The sequence below is a fragment of the Polypterus senegalus genome, chromosome 6 (assembly GCF_016835505.1).
Source record: "Polypterus senegalus isolate Bchr_013 chromosome 6, ASM1683550v1, whole genome shotgun sequence".
Lineage (NCBI taxonomy): Eukaryota > Metazoa > Chordata > Cladistia > Polypteriformes > Polypteridae > Polypterus > Polypterus senegalus.
Genome location: NC_053159.1, coordinates 74,892,185 through 74,905,086, shown reverse-complemented (window position 1 = coordinate 74,905,086; position 12,902 = coordinate 74,892,185). Strand labels below are relative to the sequence as shown.

Below are 12,902 nucleotides of genomic sequence, written 5' to 3'. Positions count from 1 at the left end.
AATATACAGTTGAGTGCCAATAATGGAAAATAAAACAAATGATACTCCAGCAATACAATACAGACCTTCCACAGCACAGCTACTGTATAATGAGAAAGAGAAAATGTCACAAGACGACATTAAGTTCATGTGCATAGTCTCAACAGTTTGAGAAATTGGTGGATGGACACTATTTCATATATCTGCTTTTTAAAGATAAGACGTTTAAAATGCCAAACAATCATTCCATTGCAGAATAACATGCTATTGGCACCAAGAGAAAACTGAAAAACAGCCCTATGTTCCATGAGGATTAGAAAAAATTTATGAAGGAGGTCTTAGATAATGCATATGCTATTATGGCTATTAATAGTTATCACTCAGTCAAGACAAAGCGTAGTACATTCCTCACCATGGAGTATATTATTCGAAGAAAAATAAAAGGAGTGGTTTTTGACTGTACAGCCACTTACTAACGGTTAATACTGAATGAACAGTTACTAAAAAAGGCCTGACCCATTTAATACTCTCATTGTAGTTCTTATAAAATTCAATGAGCATCCAGTTACACTAATGGCAGATATTAAATCAATGTTTTACCAAGTAAAGTTTCAGATGAAGATACTAATCTGCTTCATTTCTTGTGGTGGCCAGAAGCTAATCTGGATGACGGACTAAAGAAATACAAAATAACAGCACAGTACAGTATATCTTTTTGGTGCTATTTCTTCACCCAGTTATATTTTTTTATGCTGTACAAAGAACAGCTAAGGATGCTTGAAACAAGTGTTTAACACAGTGTTTCACAATATCTACGTGGATGACTGTCTAAATTCAGTAGCTATAGAAGAACAAGTCATAAAACTGGCAAAAGATGTTCAAGCCTTGTGTTTCAAAGAAGGGTTTCACCTGACCCAATGGGTAAGTAGCAGGAGAAAGACTCATTGTCCATACCTGAAGAAGACAGAACGATTGAACAAAAGGACTTAGGCTTAAGCCATGATTTGTTACCAATTGGAGAGCCCTAGGCATTCAATGGTGCACACAGACAGTTAAGACTAAGGTAAACTTTCAAGATAAGCCAGCTACAAGATGTGGTATTCTGTCAGTTGTCAGTTCAGTATATGACTGACTTGGAATTTTACCACCAGTTAATACTGCCTGACAAACTTGCCTTAATGGGCCTGGAAGGGATGAAGAAGTGGAAGTTAAGTATGTTCAGTAATGGAGAAAATGAATCGACAATTTGCAGGTACATGTGGATTATAATGTAAGCAGGAGCATTAAACCAGTATGAAAAATAAAATTAGTATATTCGTGTATTAGCATAAATTAAATATAAGAAAATATATAAGCATTAACCTTAGTGCAAATATTAATGCAAGTTAGGCCTGCTAAACAAATGGTTAAATAAAGGCCCATGCCATATTTCTTTTTTAATTACAGCTTAGTTCTAGCTACCAATAAAACCTAGCAAGAGGACCCAGGAAGGGAGAATGATGAGATAAAGACAGCTCAAGGATGGAAGAAGGGAAAACACCTGTTGGCTCTCAGCCGACCTAAAAATAAGCGAAGCAGAAAATTAAAGATAATTGACAGAAAATAAGAAATATTGGTGCTTCTAATAAAAGTTAATTAGACCAGCTGCAGAAAAAGGAGTCAGCGGAAAGCAGCCAATAGGCGGCACCTAGCGAAGTCAGAATGATAAGAAATGATTATATAAGCTGTGATTTTTGAACTGATCGGGGCTCAGCTCGATTTGGCCTAATTGGGTTGAGTCGCCGTTATTGTTTTATAACAATAAATCTAATTACTCAGTTTGCTCATCCTCTTGACTCCTAGAGCCTTCATTCCAGGTGAAAACCTTTTGGTGCGTCTTTTGCTCCGACGATTTCTCTTCATCACCAGCAGGGCTGGGCACATAAAGTCTGCACAAATGAATCATTTTGGATACAGTTCTAAAGATGTATATGGCCCTGTTTCTTACCTTCTCCTAACAAAGAACATAAGAGACATTGTTCATTTGTAATGGGGAAGTCAGGAGTTGCACCAATGAAACCTGCCATTATTCCAAGGTTGGAATTAACAGCAGCTATGGTAGCAGTCAAAATACTGTAGATTAAGATGCTAAAACATGAACGGCAAGAGTCAACATTTTGGACTGATAGCACCACTTTATTAAAGTTCACTGCACTGCCCGCTACAAAACCTTTGTTGTCGATAGAAACACAGCGATAACAGAACATTCTCAGACATCGTAATGTAGGTGCATCAAATCTGCATTCAATCCAGCATACCAAGCTTCAAGAAGATCAACCATAGGAAAGGTTAATCAATAGTAAGACATGGATTTAAAGCCTGCTAAAGCAAGAACACAAATGGCCAAAATGACTTTATCAAATGAATGATTCTGTCACCAAAGAATGTTCACATGTTGATCTTGTTACTTTGCAGCATATCCACAAAAAAAAACCAACAGCACTGGATAGACCAGTGAATAATGTACCTGCTCCAAGAAACAGCAATTGATTGAAATGATTCAACTTAAATTTTGTGTACCTAAATTGTGTCTGTGTTTTTACATTTAAGTTTAAGTTCTCATTTAAAATGTTCATGAATAAGTTAAGGCTCTTAAGTAGTGCTGTAGCAATTGATTTTGCCCATAGCATAAACAATTAGGGGCTGGATGTGTAAAAGCCATTTGTTAGTTATTTAAGCTATGCTAAATTTACAGAAGTATTCTCTCACTTGTGCTAAAATGTTTACTTATAAATTAGTGTATAGTCTATGGGAGGTTCCGTTATAAACCCCACAAGCTAAATTAAAATGTAATATTCTATTATAACTATTGTATAACTGTTATAACTTTTTTCTCTATTTTTGTGTGAACTGCTTTACTTTGAATTTTCACTAAACCCTTTTTACCTTATATTGGACTGAGAAATTTCTTTTATACAAGTCTGACTCGTGCTGGATCCTGTCTTACCAACTCAATAGCTACTCAGTTTTGGGAAACTGGAAAAGACGCAGCTATACTTATGTTTTTATTTCTTTAAAAAAAAAATCTGAATGGTATTTTGGGAAAATGTTACACAACTGTAAGCTTCACAATATGTGATTTAAGCTCCTTTTTCATGGCTGCTGGATGAAGTTGGCCTAATTTTTTTTTTTTTTTTAAATTACATTGTGTAAATCCAGCAGCAATGTAAGATGGAAACTAATTGTGTGACATGGCATGTTGTCTCTTTAAAGTGCAGATTGTAAAGTATTGTACTAAAACCAATATCAGAATGACAATTATTTTCAATTTGCTTTAATCAGAAGGTCTTAGCATTAAAAAACAGCCAGGGATCTGAAGTTTAAGAGTGAATAAGACAGAGTAGGATTCAAAAGTTATACTTTTAGGGCACCAGGAAATCAATATAGAAAAACTGCTTTGAGTACACTTGGAGTATAAAATTAAAAAAAAAAAAACTACATTCTGAAGGGGGTATATCTATAGGTTTTAGTAATGAAGATAAAAGCTAGTCACTGAAAAATTACAGAATGGCTGACCATGAAACTGAAGTACAAAAAAACATCTGTAAAATGGTGCAACTTTGTATCATAGTGTGCCTAAGGTACCATTAGTGAGAGTAAAAACACAACCATTCTTTTACAATCAAATGTTAGTTTTTGCCCTCAAATAAGACACAGCTCTGGCAGCCCTAATCTATATCACCGATTCATCCACCTCTGATAAAAATGAAATCATTTACAATTTTAAAATTTACAGTAGAACTGTTTTTTCTCCCAACAAGACAAAATACGTATGAGAATAAAGGTTATCTCTTCACACTCCAGTAGCTTATAATCAATACTTACATAAATAAAATGGCTTTTTGATATTATGGTGGAATTATTTTAGTGTTTATAATATAATACAATAACTCCACCACTCATACTATACATTTTCAATTTATCATCAGCCCAAATCATTTGAACAATAAGCCAGTTCTAAAATTAGCAAAAACAGAAGACGTTATATTAAAATGTATTTTACAGTAATAACACAAGAAAAATGTTTAATTTATATTAATACAAAATGTGTGAAAACATACAGGAACCTGAACAACTGTGCCTTCCATTACTGATTCGTCTTTATCACAGGCCTGTCAAAAGAAAAGAAAGTATTTATTTAGGCAACTTCATTGACTTTGATTTGGAACCATTAACTTAAATCACACATGTATACAATAATTTTTTAGAAATTTCTTTAGAAACAACTGCATATACTCTTCATGGCCAAATCAGGAACACAAACTTAAAACCAGAGACCACCTTAAGTGAAGCTATACACACCTGCACAAAGCATCTGTACGCCTGTTTAAAAACAACTGCACTCATCTGTACAGAGTACACACAATCACACTTGTGCTACACTGCTAATTTTATCTTTTGTAAGAATATCACTCAATTAATGTCAGAAAAGAGCGCCTTAGTCAAAGATGTACATATATTAGTAAAAAAACAAGAAAACAAAGAATGGGTGATTCTTAGGATATTTGAACCAGAAGGAAATGACAAGGATTGGAAAGAACGAAAATAATTAATTAATTAATGATAATAATAAGGTTGAATGAGAATCATCCAGCACCACACTAGAAACCAGCAATACCATGGTAATCTAACATATACTATTTATATTAAACTATTTACAGCAGGGGGAGACCAAGACAGTTTAGTTTTTGTTTTTTTTTTTCCCCTCTGTCACTACATAATATGGTGTGGCACACTCCTGCAAAACTAAAAGCAATATCTTAATTATGATGAAGCATTTGAAAATAACATTAACCAAAATGAAAATTGCTATTAAAAGTGATGGTACTAAACTTACTAAAATGATTTTAAGGAAGAGAGAAAGGAAAAAAAAGTTTCATACAGAGGATAAAGTCAAGAGTGCATCTTAAGCAGTACTAATTCCAGGGATGTCCTAATCAGATTTATGTCACTTAACAGCCAACTTCCAATTGTTATTTTTTTTATTCCTTTAAAACACATTTTATGTTAAGCTCCTGCATAACTAGACACAAAGAAGCCTTATGTTCAATTTTAAACTGTTAACTTTGGAATTTTTATAATTAAACTATACACCACAAGTGTTAATTGTTCCTTTCTTTGACAAAATGAAAATTACACAAAAATTAGTGTTTGAATACTCATATTAAAAATAATAGTTGATTATATTCTAACATAAGTTAGAAGTTCTGAGTGCTACTACATGTACAATTGTATTTAATGTGCGTTCGTACACTTCATTATTATTACTATTTTTACTTGTGGTGTGTTTGCAAAGCATGCAGTGTTGATGAATCAGGCACTAACACTCACTCGTTGGGAACACAGGAATTTCTATTCATGGAAAGTGACATGATCAAAGAGAAAACTGAAACTAGGACACTTCATGCACCTGTAATGCATATATGAAACTGGTACAAAATTAATCCCCATTACTTAAACATGTTAAAAGCAATCATTACTTTAGTTTCAGGCATCTTGTCCCCCTCCTATAGCACTCTGCTAACAGTCTTTCTGGTCCTTGGGTGCAGAAGACTATGAAATATTGATGGGTCCTGACTTCACAAGTCGAGGCACAATAATTCTGTGTGTGTTTCTCAAATGGAGTTTCTACCTTTAGTAAATGTTGCATTGTAATAAGTATTTCAAATTTCACTATATTTATTTAGCAAACACTTTCATTAATAGCAAATTACAAAATCTGCTAACAGGCTTGTGGAAGGTAAAAGCTCAATTAGATACATATGTTGAGACCGGTGTCAATCGAGCCCACTGCTAGTAAAGAGGTTAAAGAATAACATACAAGATTAAACTAAATGGGATTATTGCCACCCCACACCACCCTCTACCCTTACAGATTCAACAAAAATACAACACATGTAACCTTAATACTTATTTTTCATTATGCCTTTGTTTAAAATTGTGTATCAAAGCCAGCTGCTTCCAAAATAAAAGGAAATCAGATTTCGTTTGGTATGATGAATGCTTATTGGTATTAAAAGAGCAAACCTGGGATCTCAGATTTGAGTATAATTGAACAGGATCAGGAGCAAAACAATACCTTTGGGGCACTGGAGAAAAACCTATAGGTTTTATACATAATGATACACATAAATAATTATAAAAACACTGATCATGGAAGTGATGCAAAATACAGAAGTATTGCAGCATAGCGTGTCTGGAGTAACACAATGCCAAAATTAGTGCTAGGTAATATAAAAGATCACTCTTTTGCAATCAAGTGACAGTTTTGTCTTCAAAAAAATTTTTTTTTTTTTTTAAAAATATAGGTTATATTACTTTCAAGGAGTGATAGTCAATCTGACAGCCCAACTTCAAATTATAAAACACTGATTTGTTTATTCTCCCCACCAACTTAACAGCTTGAAAAATGAATGACTGAATGAATTACATATGCTACAATATGAAAAAAGGTCCAAGAAAACCCCTAAACCTAAAAATGTAACCACAATTATGTTTTTCAATATATTGTTTCCCATTTACAACATTTTCCAAAGGACACAACTTTCTCTTTGAAGAAATAAAAATGATGTCAATATTTCAACTTACTTCAACAGAGGAACTGTCTTGTAAACATGTATTTTCTGTGTCTTGACATGCATTTAGTGGTTGAAGGCACTCATCTTGATTACAAACTGTAGATGGTGAACAGAATTGTTCTTGAAATTCTTGCGTGTGGACGGTTTTAACCTTCCGCTTTGTTGTCTTTTTTGGAATATTAGAGCTTTCTGCTTTTGAATTTCGCTGTCTGAAATGAGCAAGCTGCAAAGTAGTATGAATGAAAGATGAAGGTAAGTAAGGATGATATAACATGAAATTTTATTTAAAATGTCAAAAGCAGCAGGATAACTGATACACAACAAAGTGGCAAAGAAAGAGATAAGAGGCAAAGGGGGAAAAAAAATGTTATAAGATTTATATAAACTATATGCCACAAAACCACAATGTAAAACATTAAACACCCAATAAATTGACTTAAAAATTGAATAAAATTTACATTCAACATCCCTCTCTATTATGCTTAAAGTAGGCATGAACTATTTAAATAGAACATTCAATTTGGATGATCTTTTAATAAAAATAGTATTTTACTTAATACTTTATTTTAACTCAAAAAACTTTATTTTTATTCAAAAACACTTTATTTGCAGACGTTTTATTTTAAATATCCTATTTATTGATTTTACAGCCCCACTAAACCCAATAAAATAAGTTGCAACTGAAAAGCTAGCAAATGCAAAGTGATTTTATTGCCACCTAAAGAAGAAATAATAATAATAATAATTCTTTGCATTTATATAGCGCTTTTTTTAATAATCAAAATGCTCAGCAATTGCAGGTTAAGGGCCTTGCTCAAAGGCCCAACAGAGCAGAGTCCCTTTTTGGCATTTACGGAATTCGAACCGCCAACCTTCCGATTGCCAGCGCAGATCCCTAGCCTCAGAGCCACCACTCTGAGTGGTGTGAATAACACACTTTTAAGATGTGGTCTAAGAATATTTTACTTCTCATTTCTAATTTTTGTTAACTTATGTAGAGTGATTATTATTCTTATTTCCTTTGTAAATTGTCTGTTTGAATTTTTCTAGTGAAAGTTTCCATAAAAAATAAAGATTGTTAAACTTTATAGGACTGAGAACATGAAGTCTCTAAAAAAAATAAATAAATACATGCATCAGTTTCTTTTGCAACCCATTTAAACATTTCAGAGTCACATGGAGGAAGAGTAGCAATTGGTACAAGGAAGGATGCCACCATAAATAAGAAATCAGTGCTGCTCAACATTTACATAAAATATAATTTGATGAAGGTAAAAATACAGATGAATTATGAAAAATGATTTATTTTACACAACAATTAAATAAAAACATAAGTAGAATCTGAACTAATTGCAAGACCTCATTTTTGAAAAAATCTGTAACAAAAATTAAATTTATAAAGTAAAACTGTTGAATAAAGAGAAATATGCAAATTAAAGAATAAATACTGACTATTAATACCATTTTTTATTTTAAAAAAATACCCAACTTCTCCATTAAAAGATAACCCACCCAGAAAAATAAACCAAATGAAAATAGCAGGACAGGCAAGAACATGAAGGCATCTCTGGCTGGCTGTGCAAGTGACAATACTACTACTACCACCAACAGTTTAGGTTGTGCAAAAATATGTAAACCTCTAAGCTAATGACTTCTCCAAATGTAAATGTTTAAAAATTGTGTTTAACACAAAGATTTGAAACCCCTTTTTATCAATGCTAAAGATCAAATTGCATTGTTGAATAATTAAAACAGAACTTCATTCAATTCTAAAGGGGTCACACAAAAAAAAAATTCTATGGAAACGTGAAACTAGCAGAATATATACAAAGAGTTTACAACTGGGGAATACTACAACATGTGACTACAAAATAAGTGAACGGGTCTGGGGAAAAAAAAAATCAATCTGAGCATGTCATTTTAACAAAATCATTACTGCATACAACCAATATAATTTGTGCGTAGCTTCTTCAAAAGAATCACAATTGTGAATTAATGTGTTTTATAATAAGCAGGGAAAATATGAACTACAGAGCATAACTGTAATAGACAAACACGGAAAGTAAGTACTCGTACCATTCTACACTGGATGACAATTTGCCTGCTGAGGAATTAATCTGATCTAAACAAGTTAGTCTGAACCAATCCTATAAATATCCTAAAGAATGAAACTTTTACAAACAAAATTGCAGGAAGGTGGGATGCAGTCTGAAACACTAGTACAGCAGGACAGAAAACTGGATATTTAAATCATATATTCTTCCGACAAGAACCTGTGGCTCAATTCAGATGAGCCGAGACAGATGCAGTTTTCCTTTACCGGTTCCAAGAATTATTAAACTTACACATTTGAAAAAATGAACACTTAAAAGTAACTCACTGCACGAGTTTGAGCACTAACTCAATGAGACTGTATGTTTGAAAAGACCTAGATCAGTAATGCTTGTGAAGAGTAAGTCAAATCGAGTGTTTTAAATGCTGCTGGCATCAAAAAAAAGTACACCATCTTAGAGTTAGGTGGCTACTTATGGTGGCGGTCAATAATTAAAACAGAAAAAGACTACTTACCAGATGTATGATCATACTGGGTGTTGTTAGAGGCTGCACCTCTCCTTACAGTGTTTTACATAAGAGCAATATCAGTATTCACAAGTTTACCACTGGCTAAATCTATTTCATTATATAACTTTCTCAAACCTCTATTGCGCAGATGTTGTCCAGGTGGAGTTTGCATGTGTCCCCGTGTATGGCTGGATTTTTCACAAAAGACAAACTGGTAGGGTTAAACTGCATTTCACACTGTATGCGTTGAGTATGTGTGCATGCGATGGGTTAACTGGGTAGATTTCTCTCCAAGGCAAGCTGTTTCCTGCCTTGAACCCGATGCTTTTGAGTTAGGTTCTGCGATCCCAGGAAGAAATTCAATTGGTCCTTAAGGAAAGCTTACAGAACAGTAGAACGACAATGGAAAAAAGAATATGGCAATAAAAGCACATTGGCCTTAAGTGATGGCCTGTCATCTTTCCATATTTTTTACAAAAAGAAACTTAAGAGTACGTAATACCATTAAAATCTGAGTAGATGAAAGCGACAAATAGGCCAACATGGTTTTGGCAATTGCCGGTTGATCACCATACAAGTGCAAAATAGCATACATTGAAAATAGTGCATGGTTTTAATTCTAACTGGTAATGAAACATATTAAAAGTTCATAGACTGAAGAAACACTTAATTAAATCTTCTACACTTGGAAGTATTTAGAAGCTGGATGAAGCCGACTTTCTTTCAGCTGGTTTATCAGAACAAGGTTGTGAACTGTGACTCAAATAAACAGAATAAGTACAGTTGCACCCACTGTGCAACTTTTACTCAACGCATCCTTAAATCTTCAGGTCATCTTTAACCGATCAGTAGAAACACTTTTTTGAAAACAAAACACTTGGGACTACTTCCTCGGCAACCAAATGAAAACAAGCATCAGTCTAAATCTCAGGAGAAGTTTAAATTCAGAAATGCGATGCCCCTGCTTCCTTACAAAACAAAAGGTAAAACCAAGGCTTTCTCTTCTAAACCAAAACAGATGTATTGGTGCCAAAAAAAGTTAAAACAACAAGATTCCCACCTTTGCTCTTCCGGCCTGCATCTTCTTTTCTCTCTCTGCATTATCCATGACGCGATAAAACTATTAAAATTAACATTTAATACCCCCTGCTTTTAGATGCTTGCTGCAGTTCTGCTCAACTCTTCCTAGTTAACTGTCACTAACAACTTCAACATGGCCGCCTACCTTATTCGTCCCGCCCCTACAGCGATTTTGCCGAATTTGAGCCAATAGAGGACCAGATGACTGTTTACCTTCGCCAATTACAGGACCGATCACTGTATTCTCCAACTGAATGGTCACTGTGTCTGCCTCCGCCTATGCAGCGGGCTGACTGCACTCAATTCAACCAACGAGAGCGCAGTTCGGAATAACTGAAAGTGGGCGGGAACTTAATGAATGACAAGATAGTGAGCCAATGTCAGTAACAAATCAGTTAAACACTTGGTAAGTACCGCCCCAAATTCTTTAAAAAAAAAGTCTCCGCGAAAAATTCTGAAAGTGCGGGACTAAATTTGCTTGTTTTGTAAAGAACAATGCATGTACTGTATGCATTATCACTTTATGTGTTAAGATGTGAGCTAACGCGTCTCTGTACTGAGTTTGTTTACATTTTTAGTGACTGTTTCGTGTGTAAAATAATTTAATGAACGCATAGTTCCAAGAAACACCAATTCACTAGAAATGTAGATTTTATATTAAAAAAATCTTGCAGCGTTCCAGTATCGCGCCGTTTTTCTGGAAGAGCCCGCCGGTCGCAGCCCGCTGACAATTAACTTTACTTTTTAGGGCATTGACTTTTAATTTGTAAAATCATAGTACAGTTAGTTTCATGGGGTCATTTTGAAATGTCATATTTCTTCGAAGACTGTTTATGGTAAATGCACACCCATTCGTCCAGGTGCCCATTTTCTATTAAGTATTCAATCCCATGGGTACCACAGGAGTTATTAGAGCTTCTAATGTTATGGGTTCAAACTCTTGCACATACATTATCAGTGTACTTAACATTTATCTTGTGTCTATATAGATCCTTCCTCTGGATTTTCTTCACACGTTCGAAAGACTTGTAGGTAAGATTAACTGATGACTCGAATCTGGCCCAATCAGTATGAGTAAGTTCTGATACAGATCTTGGGCCAGTCCTCTTGAAAGTAACAGAGGCCTCTGGATAACCTTCTCCGATTTGCTTCGTACTTTATGGAAATCACAATGTTGTACTCAAAAACTAGTGCAACATATTTTTGGCTTGAGTCTAGTTTCTGGTACAGAGGCTTTAAAAAGTGGGTGTGGCTCTGATTTTACTGAAAAAGCGAATGCTACTAACGATGCCAATGTCTGTATGTCATGATTTTTCATGCTAGATGCAAGAACTTTTCAATGATTGTTCTTTAGTATTAGGTTTCTGTAATTTATACAATAGTTGGTCCACAGTTTTCATGATAAAATCCCTATTTCTCAGAAACTAATAAATATACAAGCATAAAATACTGCACACTGGTTATTGGGCACAATTACATTATTTTCAGCCAAGTATGAGGCAAATCATAAAAGGTTTGTAAGGAACATTTTCTAAAATCTGTTGATTGACTCAGTTGATTCCTGCTTAGCATTCTAGGCTGCAGAAATAGGCTCCAGCCCACTATGATCATGAAAGTGGTTTAGTAGATGGATGGATCAGTTTACACTTGAAATGTAGCCCTTTTCATTTAATCGCCTTTAGTTGTGTGATTTAATTGCTGAAATAAGTAGACATGCTGATTGCATTATTTTCAAGATATTTGTGTTTATATGGAAAACATATATCCTACATTCAAAAACATATGGGGCTTTATAGGCATCCTGTCTAGTTCTGGTTCTTACATTGTGTTTCATGCTATTTGAATAGGCATTGGACCCCAAGATCCTGAACTGGATAATCAAGTTAGAAAACTGATGAAATGTCTTAGCAATACCTTAGGCAGCTGAAATAAGTGTAAAATATCCAGTGGTTTTTGTAGCCAATTAATGTGGTAAATCAATTAGTTGGAAAAAAAACATAAACACATGCATGACAAGCGGTCTATAAACTACGGAAGCGTATTAAGGCCACGGTGAAAAAAAAAATATGGACACTGAAGAAAAAAAAAATCTAAATGTCGAGATTAAAGTCGACATGTTGACTTTATTCTCGGCATTTCCACTTTATTCTCGCCATTTATGTGGAGTTTAAAGTCGACATTTCCACTTTATTCTCGTAGTTTATTTCATCAGTAGAATGTCGCAAACTAAACTTCATCTTAATATGAATGTTTAATTTACTAGATTTTCTCAAACTCCGCCATAAGTTAATGTAGCACATTAAATGCTTCATATTAAGTTTTCCCCGACCCAGTTATTAATCTCAACACGCTTCTTAAATTGACTTCCTCTTGTCCTACTTTGTCGAAGTATCCTACCGTAGTTTATTTAAATGGCAGATATGGTATATACACCGTATATGTTACACCCAAGTCGTAACATTAAACTTACAACGTTATACCATATCATCATTTAACATGTTGTATCTAGAAGTCGTCTATCAAATTTATGGAAATGCTAACATTTCTCAATTTATTCTATATGCATCATTTAATGCCCGAAAGAGACACAGCCGTGCATGGATACAATGGCCTGTACAAGATTAAAAGTCACGCATGCAAAATATACAACTTACAAAATGTTCA

At 34.2% G+C, this 12,902-nt stretch overlaps 1 protein-coding gene across 1 annotated transcript in view; it reads right to left on the bottom strand.

Annotated features, from left to right (window-relative positions):
• The window catches only part of pcnt (pericentrin), a 174,690-nt gene extending 164,325 nt beyond the window's left edge, over positions 1–10,365 (bottom strand). The window contains exons 1-3 of the mRNA XM_039756353.1: positions 10,219–10,365; positions 6,607–6,819; positions 4,080–4,130 (exon numbers count right to left, since the gene is read on the bottom strand). Coding sequence (XP_039612287.1) covers positions 4,080–4,130; positions 6,607–6,819; positions 10,219–10,266 — 312 coding nt within the window. The 5' untranslated portion in view covers positions 10,267–10,365. The remainder of the gene's footprint in view (positions 1–4,079; positions 4,131–6,606; positions 6,820–10,218) is intronic.
• Positions 10,366–12,902: the final 2,537 nt, after the last annotated feature.